The 24,064-nt window shown below is 41.1% G+C and overlaps 3 protein-coding genes across 4 annotated transcripts in view; 1 reads left to right on the top strand and 2 right to left on the bottom strand.

Moving 5' to 3' along the window:
* LOC148890750 (integrin alpha-5-like) overlaps positions 1-1,555 on the bottom strand; it is a 28,991-nt gene extending 27,436 nt beyond the window's left edge. For both annotated transcript variants that reach the window (XM_089009676.1, XM_089009677.1), the window contains exon 1: positions 1,190-1,555. In XM_089009676.1, coding sequence (XP_088865802.1) covers positions 1,190-1,395 — 206 coding nt within the window. In that variant the 5' untranslated portion in view covers positions 1,396-1,555. The remainder of the gene's footprint in view (positions 1-1,189) is intronic.
* Positions 1,556-4,211: 2,656 nt separating this feature from the next.
* On the bottom strand, positions 4,212-12,187 carry LOC148890751 (bridging integrator 2-like). Its single transcript, XM_089011051.1, is given in 13 exon segments — positions 4,212-4,676; positions 4,881-4,969; positions 6,167-6,189; positions 6,192-6,811; positions 6,892-6,974; positions 7,068-7,143; positions 7,732-7,817; positions 7,878-7,985; positions 9,552-9,647; positions 9,739-9,833; positions 10,215-10,269; positions 11,103-11,183; positions 12,016-12,187. Coding segments are annotated over 13 exon segments (1,626 nt in total). The 5' UTR covers positions 12,112-12,187; the 3' UTR covers positions 4,212-4,558.
* A 1,176-nt stretch (positions 12,188-13,363) lies between these two features.
* Positions 13,364-22,485, top strand: txnrd3 (thioredoxin reductase 3). The gene is made up of 16 exons (XM_089010514.1): positions 13,364-13,666; positions 13,935-13,995; positions 14,274-14,383; positions 14,689-14,796; positions 14,927-14,999; positions 15,173-15,295; positions 15,396-15,538; positions 15,835-15,950; positions 16,140-16,365; positions 17,206-17,298; positions 17,781-17,857; positions 18,889-19,045; positions 19,644-19,751; positions 19,846-19,941; positions 20,740-20,874; positions 21,584-22,485. The coding sequence occupies exons 1-16, from the start codon at positions 13,550-13,552 to the stop codon at positions 21,650-21,652; spliced, it is 1,812 nt and encodes a 603-aa protein (XP_088866640.1). The 5' UTR covers positions 13,364-13,549; the 3' UTR covers positions 21,653-22,485.
* The last annotated feature ends 1,579 nt before the right edge of the window (positions 22,486-24,064 follow it).

Genomic DNA, 24,064 nt, shown 5'->3' on the forward strand with positions numbered 1-24,064 from the left:
TGATTCTCCTTTTAGTGCCTGCTCACGATGACTCAGTCAAGAAGATTAACTTCTCGGGGCTTGTTGACACTTTTTGGGTCAAAGGGGTCACTTGAGGTGATTTGATATAACCGTAACCAGAGTTGTCCGGGTCACGTGAGATGTGAACAGATTACTTCAAAGGAGTGTATGGTAATAGCATGGCTAAAAAAAAATATCACATGGTGTTTTTGACTTCCACATGAATTTGTTAACACGTTCAATTATTATTTCCTGACCGATTTTTAGCCAAGGGTTAATCTTGGTTTCCTTTTGCCTACTTCTATCCTTTATTAAATCTATTTTAGTTACAATACAATATATATTGATTTATATACTTGATATATACATTATTTGGATGTGTATACTGCAGCAGATGCAACCTATTGTCCTCATGAGTTGAATAAATAAAAAACATTCTCATGCTGGGTAGCAGCCTCTTCCTGTTGTCCTGTTGACCGACCACACTGCAAGAATGGCTTGATTCACATTGGATGGTCACGAGCTAAATCATTCCATGTCAGCAACCAAACAAATGCTTCTCATTCAGCATTCTCAAAATTACCTCCAGTCTCTACATGCTCGAGAGAGAGAGAGAGAGAGAGAGAGAGAGAGAGAGAGAGAGAGAGAGAGAGAGAGAGAGAGAGAGAGAGAGAGAGAGAGAGAGAGAGAGAGAGAGAGAGAGAGAGAGAGAGAGAGAGAGATTTTTTTTCTTTCATAACACTGATTATGTACAACCAGAGAGAGAGTATTTGTTCTTGTCTTTGTCATTCTTGCTCTAAAAAGGTTTCAGAGGGAGTGCTGCCAGTGCTAGAGGGACAACATTACTCAAAGACAGACGTGCACGTCTGTTTCCAATCACTCTTGGACTGCAATCCGGAGTTGCCTTTGCGTGAGTGTGCGTGCGTGTTAATGGGCGCGCGAACTAAGGCGCACGTGTGCGAATAAAGGACAGACAGAATTGCTTTGAACTCACTTCATTTTGTTTATATGTGTATAAAATGTGTGAAAAGACATTAGTGACACGCAATGGATGAACATCGGTGCGACAAAAATACAAAGAGAACAAAACAAAAACATCATAAATGGATTCCAAGAAACTGTCATAAATGATATTGAACGTTTCACATGGGTTGAAAAAATGTTTATGAAATAAAATATTGAGTCTAACCTGGATGAGTTGCTGCCGAAGAACTCCACGGAATACCCAAAATAACTCCCTGGTGGTCCGGTGAAAACGACGCGATTCTCCGTATCCAGGTTAAAAGTATCACAAAAACGCGTCAGAACCAAAACCAGCGCTGGTAGCAGCAGCACCAAGGGGAATGGACGTTTTCCCCGTTGCTGCATGAATGGAATTGCAGAAAAGATGCCCATCTCTCCTTTGGTGCGTCTGTTTCATTGAGAAGCTGTCGCGCAAGACACATCATTCGACCCAGTCCTGTCCGCACGACACTTTGGGTCTGACCATAGTCAAGTCATGTCGTGAGAGCTCCTTGCAGCTCGATCAAGACCAGAGTGAATGGTGAAATGTGGAGAATTGCAAAGTCAAAGAAGGAAGGGTTTAAATGCAACATCATTTGGGGTGGAGCTTCTTAATGAAACCAGACTGCAGCCTGCACACAGTATTGATAGTTTAAGGCAGGGGTGTCCAAAGGTTTTTGCAGGGGTGGGGGTGGGGGTGGGGGCACAGATTTGGTGTGTTAAAAACGTAGGGCGGGGGAAACCTTGGCGAACTTTCTTTGCATATAACAGCAATTAATTTCAATACATTTCAGCGAGCCATCCTGCGTTTCACATTTGCTTAATTATTTTAATTACAGCGATCTAAAGCAAGTGTTTTTGGTTCATTTGAAACACGAATATCAACATTGAATTGACATTGATAACGATAGTTATCAATGTCCTTAACTAATTCACTGCCAAATGATGTGCAAAAATGTGTTCACTCCAGTGCCAGGGTTTTTGTCATTTTCCCTCAAATTGCAGGAACCACGGAAATTTTGAGTTTTAGGACTAGATAAACATTCAATGCAGCGTAAGAAACCTTTGGCTATCTTCTTTGATCAGAAAAGAAAATGTTAATTCCTAAATTATATGGGTCTGGAGTTATATAAGAAAAACCAAAACCCGAACAAATTCGGGAATGGCGCTCCACATCACATTTTTCAATTTCCAAATAAATTCAGGAATGGCAGTGAATGAGTTTGAAAAAAAAGTGTCACACTACACTACCAAAACATAGCCTAGCTTACCCCTGCGCACAGTTCCTGGAGCGCATCATGCCAGACAGTGCTGTTTATTGTTTTAATATTTCTGTTTGTGAAACAGCCATTTTGTTGGTATGGAGTCAAAACATGTTTTTTTTTTTTATGTAAAGCAAAGTACAACAGGATGTAAAGTGAACCCATGTCAACTTTCAATTCTTAAACTGAAAATAACACCACAAAAAACTTATCCTGTGACTCTATAAAGTGACCTTGAGGGTTTTGAAATGCGCTTATAAATGAAATGTATGATTATTGTTATAAAAATTCTCACTCAAACGTGTGTAGGCTGTCAGTCAAACAGGAGTGGTCCATCGATGAAAAGGTTTCTTCAGCCGTCATCTGTACTTGTTTGAAGGTGTTGGACGTTTCACTCCTCGAGCTTCGTCGGCGAACTAAAGTTGTGCTGGTAACTCTGGCCCTATATGTGCCAGACCTCATCGGCATAAAGTGATACCAGAGCTAATAGGGTAATCAGAGCCAGACATAGAACATTACAGGTAATCAGACAAACCAAAAGAAGTAATCAGATTAGCTTCAGGGAGTAGTCCACTGCTCCCCCCAATTTTAGAGCAGGGACCTATCAGGGCAGAGGTCTGACACTAGTGCAGCGTGTTCTACTGGAGACAAATTCCTGTTGTGTTCTACATACTTGGCAATAAAGATGATTCTGGTAGTGATTCTGATTATTGACAAATACTTGTTGGATTTTATTGGATCATTCATTTTCATCTAATCTCAATGTCGCCTTGTGGATTAAAAATTGGTTATTGTCTGATACAGGATTGGAAGTCTGATGACTTGTTTTTGTTCCGCTTTTAGGACACAAGGAGTAGGGAATTGAAAAGGCACAGCGAGAACATATTTCAGGCCTTGGCTGGAAAGACAGTGAATAAATCTGGAAAGCCCAGAGGTAGCTTTGTTCCATCCTGTTTGAGCAGAAGGTGCAGATTGACAGGTGATTCATGCCTAACTGGCAGGACAAGAGACATTTCTAACAGATTATTTGTGACTGTAATTGTTGCTTTCGCTTTCCAAGTCATAAATCCTCTACCGTACCCGGCTATCGTGACAGTAGATCAACATTCCCAAATCATGACAGCGGAATTAGCAGTTTTTTCAGTGATTTGAGAAAAACAAATATGACACGTTGGTGTGTTGATGGCAAAATGAAGCTACATGAAGCACTTGCCCATCATCTTATTTTACTCCTTGCTTTTGGTTTAAAGACAAAGGCCAGCACAAAGTCAATTTATGACATCTCCACTGCAACTGTAAACCAAAAAAAAGTGCCAGCTCATGGAGTGAAAAATGATCGCAGGTGCTTCATGAAGCTTCATTTGTCTTATCACGAGCTACAGCGTATCCCAGCTGACCTTAATTGGAGACATAAAACAAATAACCATTTCATGAGAATTTGTATATTAAGAGCTTCATCATGTTCCCAAATCCCAGCTGGGTTGGTCCAAACAAACTACAGCTTAGTAAAAGTCCATTTATATGCCATTGTTGAATATACATACCAGCATTTTTATTTGAATGGAGATAGTATATTTGTTTGAGGTGTATCTGTTGTGAATGCCAATAATCAAGTCAACACTTTTCAGCAATTAACAAGACCAGAACCGTCACTTCCGGAATTTGGTTGTGGTTGCAGGAGTGACAATAACATAACACAGATGTTGCCAGTACAAACTCTTCCTGTGGGACCCCCAAAGCGTTCGCCGGCCAGATGAGTAACTAAATCCCTGCTGTGTGTCGTGGATTCTAACTCACGCAATACATCACATGACTAGGGTTGGAAGTAGCCATCCACAAATCAGATAATCTTTTCTTCAACTTGACCTTTATTGACAGATATTACAAATAACATTAAGAAAAAAAATGTTTCACAGTGATTCATGAGAAGAATAAAAATACAAACACTGAATTTTTAAAATTTAACTTTGGTTATCCAAAAGGTTCAACAAAATTTTCGCAGTTCATTTTGGTTCACAAGTTACAACATCAAAACATGCGAGTATCCACAGTGGACTTGGGGGGAGATTTGTTTGTGCGGCTTCCACACCCAAAACAATTTGGACCATTTACACTCGCACGCGCGTGTGTGTGTGTGTGTGTGTGCGTGTGTGTGTGTGTGTGTGTGTGTGTGTGTGTGTGTGTGTGTGTGCGTGTGTGCGTGTGTGTGTGTGTGTGTGTGTGTGTGTGTGTGTGTATATATATATACATATGAGTCACTCAATTTCTCATGGGAGGAAGTCAAGAATATTGCGTCAATCTTTCTTAACAGGTCCAATGAGGTCTTCCGAGAAAGTCCCGGTGTGATTTTCTCGATCTTTGTGCAGTTGCCAGCTCTCCTCCCGAACTCCTTTCAACACACCTTCCTGTTGCGAGACACACACATCATCCATGAACACAAGACATTTAGCAGATATCATGTTTGTGACTTTCATCTGATCATCCGTTTCAATTGGGCACACTAAAAGCAATGAAGAAACAAAGCAATTTGGAGTTTGGAGATCTATTTTCATGGACGGCTTCCAATGTTGTGAAAGAAAAGAAAAGTAGTTGGCGAGGGTTTAGAAACGGCCCTGCTGTGTGTCAGCGAGCACGAGGATTATCTCCCCCTGTTCAAATTGTAGTTGCCCATCTTCGGACGCTGCATGGCTCTTTAGCGCCACCCCCTGGTATGAAACACGGGTCACATCAGCCAACATTTAAAACCGCTGCTTTATAAATGACAACAATCCATTACATAGTTGTTCTGGTGTATAAGGCGCGGCCAAAAGTCTTGATTTTCTTCAAAAGATGACCCAGCGCGTTATACGCCGGTGCACCTTATATGTAAAGTCATTGAGCCACAACGGATCTCACAACTACCGTCAACAGCCACTGACTCCATCCCCAACTAGACCCACAAGAATTTGTGCGCGGTCCATGTTGGGGTAGATAAAACGGCGTTTCAGTTCGATAATCTCTTAAAATTACTTTGCAATGTGGATTTTTTTCTCGATTTTGCCATTTTTTTCTTTTTTTGGCACAATGATTACAAATGGAAAATGTAATGGGTTTCACCTGCTTTTGTATTTAGTGACTCAAAAAAAACAAAATGTGTTTATTTCCAAAAATTTAAGGCCAACATATTCCATGAAAACTTCTAAGGAACGAATATTCAGCATCCGACAATGTGACTGTTTTGTTGACATTCCCTTTAATGCAGCACCATCTAATGCAAAGGTGTCAAAGTATTTTTTTGCCGTGGGTATTATTGTTAGTTTCCTCTCGGGAGCTGTTATGAGTTTGGGGAATCCATTAGAATGTTTCATCCGCTCCACATACAACATGTAGAGTGCACAACAAATTAATGAATAACTCATTTTTAAATCTGAATTCAAAACTAATGACTGTTATTGTGGTTTACATGGGAAAAGTATACATTTTTGTTCGGATTTTAGAAAGCATCATGGAATTTCACAAATTTGATTAGCTTTGCGGGCCGAATAAAATGATGTGGTGAGCGAGATTTGGCCCCCGGGCCTTGACTTTGACGCCTGTGGTCTAATGAGTGCATAACGCAACTCCAACATTTTCTGTAGTGCTTTATAATGTAGCGTGCCTTATATATGGCAAACATTTTGAATTTTCATTGAAGGTGTGCCTTCTAATCCGGTGTGCCTTATACACCGGAAAAAGTTTGAAAATACACCATTCATTGGGGGTGCGCCTTATAATTCGGCGTGCCTTATACACCGTAAAATACATCCGGTGTTGGGATTCTCATTTGCCCAAATTAATCCTGCGCGGAGATGAATTACATTTCCTCAAAACCTTTCTTCCGGTTTGAGGACGACAAAAACACGTGACTGCTGAGTATGATCTACCTTGTAGAGAAATCCAGGTGGAAACTACTATCGCAGTCGTCACGAGAACCCGCCGGCTCCTCCACGTCTGACGATCCTTCCACGTCCCCCCGTCGCTCCTCAGCGGGCAGCATAGGAGCTTTCTCTGAACGGAAAGAGAGACGAGGGGCAGGAACCGGCGCCGGTTTGGTCTTGGCTTCGTCCTCCGATGCCGCCCTACTTGCACTTTCCTCCTGTTCAGAAACGAGCGGCGCATCGCCATCCGACGGAGTGAATGTTTCTTGACCGGCAACGTCTGATTTCGCCACACCAGAGTCATCCGGATGCTTTGTCGATAGCCCGGCAGCCTCCTCGAGACTTTCATTTGTCGCATCTTGTTCACCGGGCTCACTTATGCACAACGACTGCCTTTTGGGGGTATTGGCGCCACAGGAACTCAGGTCAGACTCTGAGGATTGTCCGCTTTTGGTAGGGGCGCTATTATCCTCGCCGATGCTCATTTCGCTGACATTGCTTTGATTTTGTGAACCGGGAGAGGAAGGTAAAGCACATTTGCCGTTTTGGGCTGAGGAATGGATGGACACGTGATCAGCCGGGAAGGCTGTGTTGCATGGGATGGGATTGGAGATCACCAAGGACTTTCTCTTTTTTGACTTCCCTGCGGCACTGCCAAAAGATAAACAAGAGATAGTGAATTTTCGATTCGTTGGACTGTGGTTTTACTTTTAATATTCTCAACATATTACCTGCTCAAACCCTTTATGATGAAAGATTTTCCAGAGTGCTGATCTTCGAGTTGCTTCATCACGTTGTACAATTCCCCGTTAAGCTGCAAAAAAAAAAAAAAAACATAACGTCCAAAGACATCTTTGGTCAAATATTTTCCGACATCACTACGAGGGAAAAAATTGTCTTATCTTACCAGACTCATTTCTTTATAGAAGACATCTCTCAGATTTGAAACATTTTGGAACACCGTCACGTAGCAACCGATGCGGCTACAGACAAACAAATACATATTACAGCTTATACTCATGACATCTATTGCGATATATGTTCTGAAAACTTGAATTTGAGGTATTACCATCTATTTTCTGGTGAGATAAAAGGCATTGAATGGCATATAGACACATGATTTTGAGCCATTTTCTGTCAGATGATGTAACACTATATATTTTTTTATCAAGTGTTCAATGGCACGATTATCAAAACATGTTGCAGATTAACGTTAACATCATGATTTACTTATTGATGCTAAAACTGACAAGTGTGGGAGGATTATGAAGATGGATTATTTGTTGGGACAAAGCATTTTTGGGTGTTATCATCCCAACTGTAAACATTCCCGCTATTTATGGTTGAGCTCAACGAAAATTGTCTGCTGAGAAAAGAGCAGAAGTTGTGCTGCACTCTGCCTGAAAAAAAATACTTTAGATGAAATGTCATGTGACTGCTTTACTTCCTGTATGTGATAGCTGTCCATGTTAAGCGCTCTGTTACAGCTTCAGCTGTTGTTGAAGCGCTATATAAATCAAAATGTATATTTTTCAGTTTCAGACAGACAAAAAACCCGCCTACAATCCTACCATTGATATAAAGCAGGCAGCTCCTCCCTCAGATCATTATTGATCTCTTCAAAGACAATCTGGGCTTTGTTGAACTCCTCCTCTCCCTGGTAAACAAGACAGATTTCACAATGGACACGCTAACTGTCATGAAATGAAAACCGTACCTTTGCAATTTTAGCATCATCCCTTTTCTTGGCACCCTGCAGAGCTTCCAGATGATGACGTGCTGAATCATAGTCCACCAGTTTTCGGCCACGTTTAGCGACTCTTTCCTGAAACCCAAAATGTTCATTTTGTGTCTGAAATCAGTTTTGGAGGCAGAGTGAAATGTGAATTGCAAATTGTGAATTTGTAATACAGTAAAGTCTCGTTATATCGATATCGGATATATCGACAGTCCCGGTTATATCGATACTATTTCTATGCACGCACGGAGAAAATTACATGCGCGCAGAGTCGGATATATCGATAGTCCCGGTTATATCGATATTTTTTCGGACTCCCTTGAATATCGATATAACGAGACTTTACTGTATATCTAATATTTCTAATAATCTAACCTAATGCCATCCACAGCGGCGGTCCGTGCATTTCACACCTAGGCCTTCAGTGAAGTCCTACTTAGTCCGACTTGAACAAATATCCCTCGTAATACCATAATTTATGAGACAAGGGCTGGAGATATCATTTACAAAAGCACACGCACGCAGTACTGGGCGTGGCATCACCTTAATCGTCTACAACACAGGCTATTTTCCGGAGCAATTACACATCAATAAATCTGCATCAGCAATTAGAACTTGTCACTATACGTGATACTGCAAACACTTAAAAATAAAAGGAATTTTAAAATCATTTGTCCACAAAGTTTTATGAAGTTCACCAAGAATATGCAATCTTTAACAAGATTTTATGCTAAATTACAAAATGTCAGTTTAATATAAGAAAAACAACAATTTGTTGAAAATAAAAGTAAACAAATCGTTTTCATTTGTTCTTGAGAATAGGCCTACATGCGACAGCGAGTTGTCCTCTCCTTCAGCCATTGTGGGTTAAAAAACCGAGTAGATATACTTGTTTTTTCTGCTAAAGTTTCCGGGTCTGATCTGTTGTAGCTTGGTTGATTTGCATAACGCTGCCTCCGTTGAGGGCTGAGGTAAAGTGAGTATCCAATCACAAGACGCGTACATGTCATGTTCAACGCGAGGCCCTCTAGCTGGCCTTACTGTGCCAACTCGTGATCTGATTGGCTATCGCAACTATATATCAACTACATGTGCCCGTTCATGTACAGCGCACTGTTGATTCTGAAGGCGTCGGTCAGATTTCATATAGCCTGGCGACACAAGCTAGCTGAATTCTGATTGGATTAAAAACTCTGACCGAAAACAACAACACTGAAAGGAGCATAACCAAATGGATATAATATAACATCAAGAAAACAGTATGTAGAATAATTATATATACACAGTAAAGTCTCGTTATATCGATATTCTCGGGAGTCCGAAAAATATCGATATAACCGGGACAATCGATATATCCGACCCTGCGCGCATGTAATTTTCTCCTTGCGTGCATAGAAATAGTATCGTAATAAGCGGTACTATCGATATAACCGATATCGATATAACGAGACTTTACTGTATATTTAGAAAAAATACTTTTTTAATGAAATTGACTTTTATTATAATTATGATAATGATGTCTGATTATGTTAGGCCAGCAGAGAAGGCCTTGCTGGCTCTGACGGCCCACCACTGATAATAGAATAGAATACATCACATCATAAATCATATCATATAAAAGTTGTTTTTTTTTTAAACGGACAGATGGAATACCTTGAACTCTGGAAATTGACTGGTATAGTTTTCCATGGTGCGCACAATCTGGTCATTCATTTTCTCCTCAAAGTCGTTCCATAGTAAATCTTCACTCTGAAAGATCTTGGATTAACTCGAGTTCACTCCGGTGTTACTGAAAACTGATTTAAACACATAATGGCAAAAATTATTTGAGAGAAAATACTTTGATAATGACGGAAAGATCCTCCACGCCGTCCCAATCAGCTTCATAGACATCTTGCAAAGTCTGAGAAAGCCGCTTGGATGTCTCGTGAACAGCTGCGGAAATGGGAAGAAATGCAGGATCAACGTCCCATTTTGCGTTTTGCATTCATATCGCTTTGTTTTCAGGGATTGCGCCAACGTTTCGCCCACAATGAGAAGGTCAAACGCCATTCTTGCTTCCTGACAGGAGCTCACAGAGTAACAATTAACAATAAGCAAACCAGAGGTTGAACCGTTTTGTCAAAATAATATCCCAGAGGCTGAGGCTGTTTTTACTTTTCTCTGAGACAACACAGACGCGGTTGCGAAACAAGCCAAAGGGTCTAAGAATAGTTCTAATTCACTTCCCATTTACTCACTATCCTCCCATTTCAACTTAAAGTGTCCATTTGTTGAAAGAACGGACTGCAGATCATGAATGCTTGGGAAACTTGCCTTTCACAGCACTGTAGTAGGCCTTAACGTCTTTTAGCAACCTGTTTCCATCGACCTGTGTGGAGACAAAAAGGAGAAAATTAATGTCCATGAAGTGCGGGATAGGCACTTTTCAAACACTTTCAGGGGGAACATAGTATTAATAGCAAAGCACCATTGCCATCTAACGGACACTCAAATTAATTCTGCATCAAACAAAGTAAAAATAATGAGTCAAAATTAACTCATGAACTGCCATTCACGATCTTATTCGTGAATTGAAAATATGACGTACAGTGCCATTCCTGAATTTGTTCGGGTTTTGTTTTTTTCTTGCTTGGGTGCCGATAAAGCGCTGGCCATGGCCTGTGGCAATGTTTTTTTTCCCTTCCACAAGGAGGCAGCATTTGCCTTTTTTTCATGTTAGCGCTTTTTTCCAGCTTCAGCTGTTGTTAAAGTGCTATATTAACCAATATGGATGTATTGCATTGTATTTTAGACAGTCACCCTCATTTCAAGCTCATATAACTCCAGACCCATATAATTTAGGAATTAAGTCTTTTTTTCTGATGGAAGTAGAGAGTGCAAGGTTTCTTGCACTAAATTCAATGTTGTCAATGTAGAACTGAAACTCAATATTTTGTGGGTCCTAGAATTTGAGTGACGATGACAAAAACCCTGACACTGGAGTGGACACATTTTTGCACGCCTGGCAGTGAATGAGTTAAAAAGTAGCCATTATGAGTTAACCAAGGTATCAGATGAGCCCCCTCCCCTCGCCCAATCAGAATAAAAGCTAATTTGAAATAAAAAGTGAACGGAAAAATACAGTAAATTGTCTTATCTAGCTTTGGCATTACATAACAATAGACAGCATCCAAAGCACGCGGGCCCTCTCTGTGTGTGTACCTGCTGTTTGTTGAGGTTCAGCGAGCACACTTCAAAATGTTCATCCTTGGTCTCCATGGTTTTGCCCAGTTTTTGAAGGACCTGCGTGAACAGTGTTCAGATTTTAACAACTTGTGCTTAGCACACTTGAGGCATTTTATTCGGAGCCATTAGCAAAATGTACCGATTCACTGTACAACATCCTGCCAATGTCAATACAAATCAAATTAGTACCACTCAACCACTACTGACTCCGGTATTAACATTCATTATTACTCGAGGCTTTTAATTTTTGAACGTTGTCACCCAATGGGAGATTGAAATGACTCACTTTGATCATGAGCTCCCAAAGCGTATTACTGAACACAGTTTGAGTCTGCATCAACTCAAATAATTATTTCTCGGCAGTGTGTTTGCTCCCGTGACGTTCACTTTTAATTTGGAAAAAAAGCATCCGACCTCCATGTCTGAACCACACAAATAACACCAATGTTGCAAAGTCTTGAGGACAAAGTATTCCACTAAAGCTTTGGGGGAGTTTGCTTCAACCTTGTTCGATCAAACAAATAAACGTCAAACTTTGTGTTATAGAGTTCAAACAGGACGCAGAGGAACTTTACAATCAGGAAGTGGTGGCTTATGTGTTGGAACACAGCTGTGCGGTACCGAACAATGCTGTGATGTTCTGATACGGATCAGAAACGAGGTAAATTGGATCCTGGAATAGTAGTTTCGTCACGACTTTTAAAAACGTAATATCGTAAAACTAGGCCACATCGCTGAAAAATGATCACAGCATATAACTGACACGACAGCAAATATCTTTCTTGCTACATTTGCAAAAACAAAGTTAAAGTGTAGCGCTGTACTGCAATTCCATCAAAACAGTATGAGATTCGACACGTCGGACAAATACAGTAGTACTTCGGCTCACCTTTTCTTGTGCGCGATTCAATGACTTCTGGACCCTTTTTGCAAGGAACCCAGCACCGGCCTGCAGGTTCGGAGCCGTTTTACTACTCTCGGCCATGGTACTGTCCGGTTTGCCTTACAACGGTGTAAAATCTGCCTCGGCTGCTTCCTCTTGAAAGACAACGCACGCCTGCCTAGTGAGTTGAGGAGGCGATGGAGGTGGAGCAACAAGGCAAATGACACACGCACACGCACACACACACACACACACACACACACACACACACACACACACACACACACACACACGCATACACGCACGCGCACCCCCCCCCCCACACACACGCGCGCGCGCGCGCACACACACACACGCACAAACACAACACGCACACACACAACACGACAACACTGAGTAAATTCCTTCGCATCATAACGGTGCGTCGTTGTTAAGGAATGTATCTGCGTGTCCCAGTGTGTTCAAACCAGTGTTTGACATTCATCGGTACCAAAGTAAACTTGGCTTCATCCACTTACCTGAAAGCATGCGCGTCGATTTTGCCCGTCGATTGAAGCGTTACTTATTCAGCAAACTGACGCAAAACAACCCTGGGCAATAAATTGTCTGTTTTACATCCAAAACATACAGAGAAAACTCGTTTGTTACTTGTTTTCAAGTTTAAAAGAATAAAACGCAAGATAATATATACGAATATATAAAACTGTGTGTTTCATCGTTTGCTTATTTTTGTATCGATAAATATTTTCGTAATGTGTTTTGCTTTGTGTTGTTTCCATGGTGGGTGAATATATCTATCTGTCTGTCTGTCTATCTGTCTATACATCTATCAAGCATAAATGTAAACACGGGCCTATATGCCGAGATATGAAAAATAAGACATTCGCTTACTTCGCCTTTATAATAGCGTTTGTCAAATGTGGGATGCTATCGTTTGCAAGATTACCTCCCAAGTGGCAGAAATTTGTGCCTGTCATTTGTATTTGCGTTGTCTGACCAACACATGGAGCCAGATACCAACTATTCACTTATGGCCTTCAAATTGTGTTTTTGTTGTCGGTTCTTTTGACTTTATGACATTTTCCTCCAGCTGATGTTTTATATGACAAACGTTTAAGTAAATCATATTCGACGTTTATCTTATGCGAACATTTCGAGTGAATTGAATGTCGTCGCACTTTTATGGCATGTTGCAAGGCAACCCGATGACGTTTTGTTAAATGGATTGGTTTTACAGACTCGGATGAGCCGTGTAGGCGGGATTATTGTTGACAAACGCATATCATGGGTAGACGGTGGACTACGTGTATTAAATCGAACGCACCATGCAGATGGCTATAAACCAGTGGGAGTAACGTTGAGGGTTCAGGCGCGGTTTGAGCTCTTCGCTGACGGGAAGGACAACCACTGGTCCTGTTGTTTGTCAGCCCGGTTTTCGAAAGAAAAGCTAAAGTGGCTTGTACATTTTTTTTCTTGTACTTTTCTTCCGTGCTCACCGGCCATTGACTGAAGGCTTGGACGGGAGTATTTGCACTTTGAAATGCCTCCCATCGAAAACGAAACCGGGAAGAATGAAGTTAAGAGTCGGATACAATCGCTTATTGACTCCAGTAGAGTCGTGGTCTTTAGCAAAAGTTATTGTCCATATTGTGTGACGGTATGTTATTTGGATTTATCGGGACCAAACAGTATCCTGTCATCTCGATTTTTTGCTCTACCGCGAACGAAACGGGCTGCGTCTAGTTTCTGGTATTTAACCACCACCACCCGTGTAATGGAAACATTTGCATCTCGAGTTAGCTTGTACCACCGTTCATCGTTATTTGTATTGATGTATTTTTTTTATAATTCAACTCAGACCCGGCATGTATTTAAGGGCATTTGTGTGTTGCCGTGTAATGAATAAATATTTTTGTTATGTCTAGGTGAAAGACTTATTCAAAGAACTCAAAGTGGAGTGCAATGTGGTGGAGCTGGATCTCATGGGTAAGGTCCATTTCCGGCCGTGGATCACTACAATGACTCAGCATCTTTGGTACTGCTGCAGCGAGCTGTGGCAAAACCACATAATATGAAAGGGTTTTTGCAGCGTATTAGCACACAAAGCTTTCTCAACGTTGGGCCAGCAAGTTCAAAAGATTGATTATAGTTGGGGTGGGGGGAAAACGAACCCACCTAAAATGACAACTGACTAGAAATAATAAAAAAAATTACCTGACGAAATTGAATCACACCTCCAAACACGGCGACTCTTCTGTTTTCAGAGGACGGAACCAATTATCAGGATATGTTGCTCGAGATGACTGGACAAAAAACGGTTCCAAATGTTTTTATCAACAAAACGCATGTTGGTGGCTGTGACAAGACAATGCAGGTAACATTTTGAATACTGTTATTCATTTTCATTTTTTATTTTTAATGACATTACACTCAGCTATAGTGACAAAAATGGAACTAATTTCGCTAGAATTAAATTAAGAAGTCCCTATTTAAAAGAATGCATTCATGACAAAGCAGTTTCCTCAGTGTGATCTTTTCAACCATAGTTAATTCTATGAAGGGTCTATACAGACCACACACATGGCATAGAACATGGATAATTATAAGAAAATGTCATCCAAGTTGTGATAATTGCTCCTTATGGCTCGTCAATATTAACTGCGCTTCTGCGTGCGTCAGGCCCATAAAGACGGCAGTCTGCATCAAATGCTGAATGGACAAAGTGAAGCGTATGACTATGACCTGATTGTCATTGGAGGCGGATCTGGTGGATTGGCCTGTTCAAAGGTGAGAACCTTAAGCAGCTCTCAGAGTTGATGTCTCATTTTTTAGTTTTCTTACTGGCTCAGAGTTGAACTAATAGCTTTCAATGTAATCTCTCTCTCTGTGTATTTCCTATTCATTTTCTCTTTTGAAGGAAGCTGCGACTTTGGGGAAAAAAGTCATGGTTTTGGACTATGTTGTTCCCACACCAAAAGGGACCACGTGGGGTAAGATATTTCTTCTTCGCTATCTGTTAGGGAGCAGCTCTGAGGATGAGTGGTTCACATGTCTCCCTCACAGCGCAGAAGTCCAGGGTTTTATTCTGGGCTTTGATTGATCCACCTCTTTTGTCTGACGATGATCTGAGACCTTAATGTGGAATCGTAACTTTGCTTGTCAGGTCTAGGTGGAACCTGTGTGAATGTGGGCTGCATTCCCAAGAAACTGATGCACCAGAGCGCCTTGCTTGCTACTGCCATGCAAGATGCCCACAAGTTTGGCTGGGAATTTGATCAACTTAGTGGTAAGAAGGAATGGAGTGCCACAAGCCAGGACCGGTCACCGTTGGTGCTCTCTCGTTCCTCCGCCGCTCACGATACTTGCTTTGTTCTGTCTCCGGTCAGTCAAACACAACTGGGAGACGATGAAGATGGCCATTAACGACTACATTGGCTCACTAAACTGGGGCTACAGGGTGGCGCTGAGGGACAAGAAGGTCAACTATGTCAACGCTTATGCGGAATTCGTCGAGCCCCACAAGATCAAGGTAAGACGTTGACCATCGCGCGTTGCATCCGACGGCATTCGGAAATGCGACACTTTGCATTTGAGCTAAACAAAGCTGCCGTTTGAATTAATTTGTTTCATGGCGTTTGTGTCATGGTGGAAACGTATTTCACAAGTTCTCTGTGATTGGTGATTGGATTGGATTTACCATTATTAGTCTCGCAATGGAGACATTTACATTTCACACCAGCACAGTTTGAAAGGAATGACATCACAATGTGTTTTGCGATCCTTCCATTGGCAGATGCATAAATATTTAATGTTGTTCTTCTACAGGCATTAAACAAGCGAGGCAAGGAGACATTTTACACAGCAGCTAAGTTCATCCTGGCTACAGGTGAACGACCACGTTATCTGGGAATACCCGGAGACAAGGAATACTGCATCACAAGGTAAATAGTTCAAATTTATAATTCGTTCATATTGAATTTGGTCCCCCTTTTCTCATTTATAAAATGTCAACAGCTAGTCTGGCATGCTTGGCGAGTTAGGCACCCCCGCCCCCCAGGCCCTCGTGTATTGAAGCGACAGAGCAAATGGGCTGACTGACCCGATGAACCCTTTAATTTGTTTTCCCACAGCGACGATCTCTTCTCCTTGCCGTACTGCCCCGGCAAGACCTTGGTGATCGGTGCGTCTTATGTCGCCTTGGAATGCGGTGGCTTTCTTGCCGGCCTCGGTCTTGATGTCACCATCATGGTGCGTTCCATTCTGCTGAGGGGCTTTGACCAGGAGATGGCTGACCGTGCGGGTGCCCACATGGAGGAACATGGCATCAAATTTATCCGGAAATATGTCCCTGTGAATGTGAGTTGACAGAGTTCTATTTATTTATTTATTTATTTATTTATTTATTTAAAATCATTTGTATCAGACAATTAACGACGTCTCTGGACAAGTTGTGTCCATAATTTGTAAAATGGCTTCAAATGACTTATACTGAGCATATTTTACAAAGATTCCACCGCATATAGCTATATTTTACGTTTTAAGACCCGCGCTGAATATTCCGGAAGTCTTGTTTTTGAGTTGGTGACGAGTCCTCACGTTATGTCACTGAAGGAACGCCCCTGACCGAGAAAAGGACACATTGTAGCAGTCCTTCCATCACGTCAATGCATTTTGCTGTACTTGTTTGGTCTGAAAACTTCGTGTTGCACCAAAAAGAGGCAGAAGAGGGTGACACAGCTCCGTGTAAGGAATTAATCAGCCTGTGGAAACGGGCTGATTAATTCCTTACACAGAGCTTTGTCGCCATTTTCTGCCTCTTTTTGGTGATACATTTCCCGCCCCCAGATACCTCAAAATGTCACGGAATAAATTCTTTAATCGATTGCAAACATGTATGCTTTCCTCTTCAGAGCTATTTGAATCATATTCATAACTAGATGAGTAAGCTGTCTTGGGGTGACTACAAAGAAGGGGGTGGGACCTTCTCAAACTGGCCACTTCCGGGTTCATTTTTTTGCAGATTTTGGACACTTTAAAAGTCATTTTTATTGGTGTTTTGCATTTGACTAAAAATATCATACTGCGTATTTTGGGTATTTTAGATGCTATAAAACATTTTTCTGATGTCAGTTAGGCAACAAAAAAGTGATGTCGGTTGTCCTTTAATTCCTCCTTTGGCTCTTCGGTGCTCGTCAGATAGAGGAGTTGGAAGCAGGCACTCCCGGTCGGCTGAAGGTGACAGCTCAGTCCACGGAGAATGATGATGTCATCGAGGGAGAGTATAACACTGTAAGTGCACCGCTCTACTCTGATTCGGACATACTTGCTTTTTCTTCACAAACCTGCTTTGCTGAATAGGCATCTTTGGTTCATAAAAATAGCTGTCTTATTCATTTTTGTTTATTTTATTGTTATTGTATTATATATATATATATATATATATATATATATATATATATATATATATATATATATATATATATATATATATATGTGTGTGTGTGTGTGTGTGTGTGTGTGTGTGTGTGTGTGTGTGTGTGTGTGTGTGTGTGTGTGTGTGTGTGTGTGTGTGTGTGTGTGTGTGTGTGTGTGTGTGTGTGTGTGTGTGTGTGTGTGTGTGTGTGTGTGTGTGTGTGTGTGTGTGTGTGTGTGTGTGTGTGTGTGTGTGTGTGTGTATGTATGTATGTATGTGTATATATATGTGTGTGTGTATATATATAAGTAGGCCTATAGATATCTGTCAAACTTCTGAAGAGTTTTCTGGTTCTCAGGTATTAATAGCGGTGGGTCGTGACGCGTGCACTGACAAAATTGGCCTGGACAAGATAGGAGTCAAAGTCAACCCCAAGTAAGTTACATTTTTGTGTATGTATGTATGTATGTAGCCGATGGCTGCTGTAGTCATAGTGAGTCAGCAGTTGTCACGTCACATGTCTCTCTGTAATATAGTGGGAAGAGGGTGACTGCTTGACGTAAAAAGATTGGTTGAAACAGCAAAAATTGTACATAGCGTTTTATATTGAAGGCGAAAAATAGAGCAGATATTTTACTCAGGTGTTTGGAAGCCCCAGCCACCCTCTTTGAGTGGCAGTGCACCGTATTTTATCAGAGTCTGGGCTAATATTTGATTCCAGTTCTTTTGAAAAATATCATCGCCATATTTTATCAGCTGTTTATGTACATCCTTCAAATGACTCATAAGTAGTTGCTGTGAAATCATTACATTGTTTCAAATGAATGCCCTAAGATCATACAAGCAAACAGCACAATCTGAAATTTGGTTTGATTTATTAAAAAAGTCTACACACTCTGTGGTCCTAAATCGTTGCATTTGTAATTTGAGTTTTTTTTAACCTGCTTCTGTAACGTAATAAATCTTGTGGAGGCAAGAATTTGAGGTTTTATTTAATTTGATCGGAAGTTGCAACATTTTGGTGACTCGTTAAAAAATGTGGAGGTTTACTTTTGATTTTGCAATCGGTTGGCTGCTTCAGGCAACTTGTGGAAGAGAATCGGCGAGGGGATTAAGATCATATACGGCAAACCTAAAAGGGAGATATTTGAGTCACGCTTCAGTCTTGTGATGCAAGTAATGCTGCTTTTAGATGAAGCTGCCGACCAACGGCAAATCATGCGGAGGTTGAATAATTCTGCTTTATGTACGATCCGTCTCACATGACCTCGGTAGTTTTGTGTCTTGAATCTAACAACAGTCAAGTAGAGCTGCGCTGTGATGACTTGGCCCTTTTTTAAAACGTGTGTACGGTGACCACGTTGTGAACATCTGTCTAAATTCAAATAAACCAAAAGAATGTCATCATGAATTGTATATGAAGTTTTCTCCCTTTTTTTCAATGCTGTCTTCTCGCCACCTCCAAGGAATGGGAAAATTCCTGTCAATGACGAAGAACAAACAAACGTATCGCACGTCTATGCCATCGGCGACATCTTGGAGGGCAAGTGGGAACTTACGCCAGTTGCCATCCAGGCCGGAAAGTTGCTGGCGCGCCGTCTTTATGGAGGTTCGACAGTCAAGGTCCGTACGTGGTCATCAGATATGGCTTCTTTGTTTAAATTCAATAACAAATGGAGGACCGTTAGATAAAAGCAATACATTTCATTTCTGAGTGCCTTTCAAAACTGAAGAACATTTAAAAGCAAATAGAACCTTGTTTGATCGGTTAAAACGGAGAATTGCAAAAATGTCAAGTGTGCTTTTTATTGCTGTCTGTCTAAATCACGGTGTCAAAGTAAAGACCCGGGGGCCAAATCTGGCCTGCCACATCATTTTTTTCGGCATGCCAAAGTGAAATTCCATGATGCTTGCGAAAGTCTGAACCAAAATTGTCCCATGTCAACCACAATAGCAGTCGTGACTTTAAATTTGAAAGCTAGTTATTCATTCATTTGTTGTGGCTCTTTATTTAATATGTAGAGGGGATTAAATATTCTAATGACTTCCCCAAATTCATAAAAGCCCCTAAGAGGAAATCGTAACTTGTCAATGTGACTCGCGGCAAAAAATGACTTTGACACCACTGGTTTAATCTTCCTAATCAGCAATGTAAGCGTTAAATGTTTCCCATATTGTTTAAAAAAAAACAGTTGTAATGTGACTCTAAATATCTCTTTAGTGCGACTACATCAATGTTCCCACCACTGTGTTTACTCCGCTGGAATACGGCTCCTGCGGTCTGTCTGAGGAGAGAGCCACCGAGCTGTATGGGCAGGACAACCTTGAGGTAACCTTCAAATGCTTTTTGCACGTTAGTATTTGTTTGCTTGTTGATGTCAACTTGATTTATTTTATGCTTTTTTTTGTGTGTGTAAATTCAGATATACCACAGTCTATTCTGGCCTTTGGAATTTACTGTACCAGGCAGGGACAACAACAGATGCTATGCCAAGATCATCTGCAACAAATTAGATAATGTAAGACTCTCCTGCATTGTCAGTTGCGTTTTTTTCCGGCCCTTGGGTGCGTTGTATGTCATGCAGATGCCATTGCGACTTTGCAGAGAAGCAGACAGAATTTTGGAATCTAAGGGAGGCGCTCCCGGAGAAAATCTTTGTCGGGGTAACTAGCTAGCGACGCAAACAAGCTTGATGATGGCAGCTAAAAGCAGAATCCAGCCGTTGTACAAATGAAGAAAAAAAGGTGATAGTGAGCAGAGTTAGGGAAGTAAATGTTAGGTGGCCTCATTTGGTGGATATATTGTTCAAAATAGTGCAAGCTATATTTACTGAAGAGCTATGGGAAGCCACATTTAAACATAGTCCGGTGTTTTTTTTTTCCCTCTAACAAACTAACCCTAACCCCTTTTTAAAACTCATTGCAAAATGTAAACTAACATTCATTTGAAATAATATGAATCTGATCTTGAGCAATTTGAATATTTCAGAAAAAAATCCTGTACAAAATCTGCTAAAAGCAACCAAAAATACCTGACATTTTATTTTGGCGAGGGGGAGTTTTCTGCTGGCATGTTTATGTCCAGACGGTAATAAATATATGTCAGTGTTGTGACTGTTCGAAAATAAGTACAACTGTACAAAATGTTTCAGAAAAAGAACTGTAAACAGTGCAAAAGTATAAAAAAAGAAAGTATGAAAAAGTAAAAGAAGTATTGCATGCACAAAATGTTTTCAAAGACAACTGTACAAAAGTGTTTCAGGAAAAACGTGCACCAGAATTGGTTTTCTTGACTTCTTTACATTTTCTCAATGTAGGACCGAGTGATTGGCTTTCACTACCTGGGTCCCAATGCAGGTGAGGTAACGCAAGGCTTTGGTGCAGCTATGAAATGTGGTGCGACCAAAGAGCAGCTGGACTCCACCATTGGCATCCATCCAACGTGTGCTGAGGTAAGAGGCGCAAATTACTTTCTTTAAATTTGTAAGCCGTCTTTTCTGTCTCGCTATCAGTTGTTGTCAACTCGCTCATTTGTTTTTGTCAAATTTTGAACAGTTCCTTTAGCGCACTGGTGTCAAAGTCAAGGCGCTGGGGCCAAATGTGGCCCGCCACATTTTTTTCGGCCCGTGAATTGAATTAAAACGTTAAATTCAATTATGCTTGCTAAAGTCTGAACTAAATTTTTAAATTGTCCCATGTAAACTACAATAATTCATAATTTTGACATCGATGGTTATTCTTTAATTTGTTGTGCGCTCTATATGTAATATGTGGATGACACATTCTCATGGCTTCCCCAAATTCATAACGGCCCCCAAGAGACAATCTGGCCCGCAGCAAAACTGAGTTTGACACCGCTGGCTTTAGCGTGATGCAATTGTGTTCCGTTTTATCGGATTGAATGTAACAGGAAATGGTGCAAAATGCGGCGTTTCCAAATTCCTACAAGATGACTTTGGTAGCCATGTGCATAAAGTCAAGAATACTGCTTGGTGGGCGAATTGATCAATTTCCAAATTCTACATTTTTCAAGCAACTTCCCTCTCTTGATCATTATTTTGGTATAATTTGCGGCTTTGTAAAAACAACTCGATCGTGTCCCTGTGTGGAATAGGTGCAGGACTTTCCGTTGTCTTAGTTGTCATCATTCCCCGCCCGCAGGTCTTCACCACCCTGGACGTGACCAAAAGTTCCGGAGGTGACATTACCCAGGCAGGCTGCTGAGGTTAAACCCTGCTCGTTTAGCAGAATGCTCTCACGCGGTCCAACTCGCCGCATTCTTGCCTAAGCTTCCAAAAAGAACACAACTTGCCCTTCCCAACCGTTCCCTCAGTCGGGCCGTTGTTTCTCAGGACAAATTTTACAATGCAGCCAGCATCTTGAAAAAAAATACAGATGTTAATTTTTGGATTTTGTGGAAGCTAAGGTGGTGCGGGTGCGAGCCTCACTCTGGTTGAGCAAACTTGATCCGAGGGCATTCTGCTGAATAGCGGGGTTACTCTGCTGCAAAAAAACAAAACAACTCCTGGGCTCTCTTATTTGTTACCTTCTTGGAGGAGCACGGGCGTCCATGCACGTCACTCCTTTGACGTGTCCGCGTGTCCCGTCGCTGTTCATGATGTCCTTGCCTGTAACCCAAAATGCTTTGGTGGGCAAGGATTGATTCACCTTTGCAGAAGGAGCTCATAGTGTCCCAACCCCTTCGTCCAATTTTTTTTCTCCCCCCCCCCCCCCTAGTATAAATGATATTCCTTCACTGTTGAGGATGCGGGGTCGCCACCTTGTACTCGATATGCTTATTTGTCAAAGCCACAGCAGAATTAATTGCCACGCACGACAAAATCCATTCTGTCGTCTATACTTGGTTAATTTAATGCTCCTTTGACTACATTATATCCCGTGTTTGTAAAATTTTCCAGGTGTACATCATGGAAAAGATGTAGCCACTCTTTGGTGACGGAATCTCTAGATCTCGTGATTGGGTTTTGTATGTGTTTTTTGTGTCTGTTTTTAATGTGGATGTATGTCTTTTGAGGAAAAATAAAGAACCATTTTGACAATGATTGGTTTTTAAATCATGTTTTTACCTTTTGGATGCCTGCCAAGTGATTCTTTATGTGGCAATCCAGGCCTAGCTTGTCATGGCACACAAGTACAAGTGGATCAAAAATAAACCGTTCAAGTGAGCCGGCTATTCATATCCAGCAGATCAGAGAGCCCCACAAAAATAAGAGCAGGTGTCCTTGGGATGAGTGTGCTACCGTGGCTCTATTTTTTTACAAGCTTCCTCAAGTGATCAATCGCATCGCTGCTGTGAAGCTTTTCATTCAATCTGACAACTGCGTCACCTGTATGGGTTGCCATGACCAACCGTGCTTTGAAGGGTTTCTTTTTATTTAGCCCGTTACCCGTTTTGATGTAGACGGTCTCCGGTGAGCTTATTGAATGTCGTTGATATCCCAACAGCCCCCTTTAAAAAAAGCTTAAAACAGGCATAACTGGTTACTCACTGGACAGGTTCCAGCAGAAAGGCTGCATGCCAAGAACATGCATTTGATGGATGATGATTGCATATTTGTACACTCTTTACATTTTGATTTATAAAACTCACCCTGGCCTTTTGAAATGGGTTCATAAATTTATAGCATACACATTTCATCGTAACAGTAACTTTACATCCAATTTCTTGCTTTGAATGTATTCTATACATTGATCGCATCGGGGGTTTCCCCAGCAGGTTTTGTGAGTATTTCCTGCACTTTGAGAACCAGTAACCTCAGCCGCTGACGCTCAATTGCGTAATCAAGTCTGCAGTTAGACAGTCCTTGGTTCACTCTGACAATGTTTACACCACATTTCTTATCATTGGCTGGCTTGAGTCGGTGGGGAGTGCCACTCTTGCATAACCTAAGTTGACATGTTGAGTATGAGCCAGACATTATTTGCTTTTGTTTTCATTTTTGTAGTCTTTTTGGGGCTTCAACAAAAATATGATGCAAAAATAAATATTTTTTTTACCTGTAAGGAGTTTGCTGGGCATAATTAAATTCCCTTGATTTTTGACAGCTTAAATTCAGTAATTTGCATAATGGTTTTATCTTTTCTACAACTGTAAATTAGTCATGACAAGTATGCTGTCATTTAAATGTTCCCTACTCTAGAATAAACGCCACAATGTGGCATCGTAGTACCACATTGCCTTGGCAAAACGCACGCACACCCAAATCACATTATATATAGTTATAATAACCAACGTACGCGCAAAAATCACATTGTAAACAATTATACAAACGAATACGCAAATATGTATCCAGTGTGCCGATAGCTTCAGCTGTGTCACCGGAAATTAGAACTGCTCAACGTATCGGCTTCAAAATAAAAGAGACAATGGACACACATTTTTTAAAATCATTAAATAATTGCCACTAACACAAGAAAAGAAAATCCAAGGTTGTCGCTTGGTCGGACAGTCGCGAGCTAGCAAGAAAATATAATATCTGTCTGACTCTTTACAAAGATCCACACTCGCCTCTCATTGTCTTACATAGTCGTTTTGTCTGCTGCGGCTCCAAGCTAGCCACAAAATATAATATCCAAACGGCAAAATTATTTCTGCGATTCGTGACTACGTATGTCACTATG

The sequence above is a fragment of the Hippocampus bargibanti genome, linkage group LG12, assembly GCF_051943395.1.
Source record: "Hippocampus bargibanti isolate YZ-2025 linkage group LG12, ASM5194339v1, whole genome shotgun sequence".
Lineage (NCBI taxonomy): Eukaryota > Metazoa > Chordata > Actinopteri > Syngnathiformes > Syngnathidae > Hippocampus > Hippocampus bargibanti.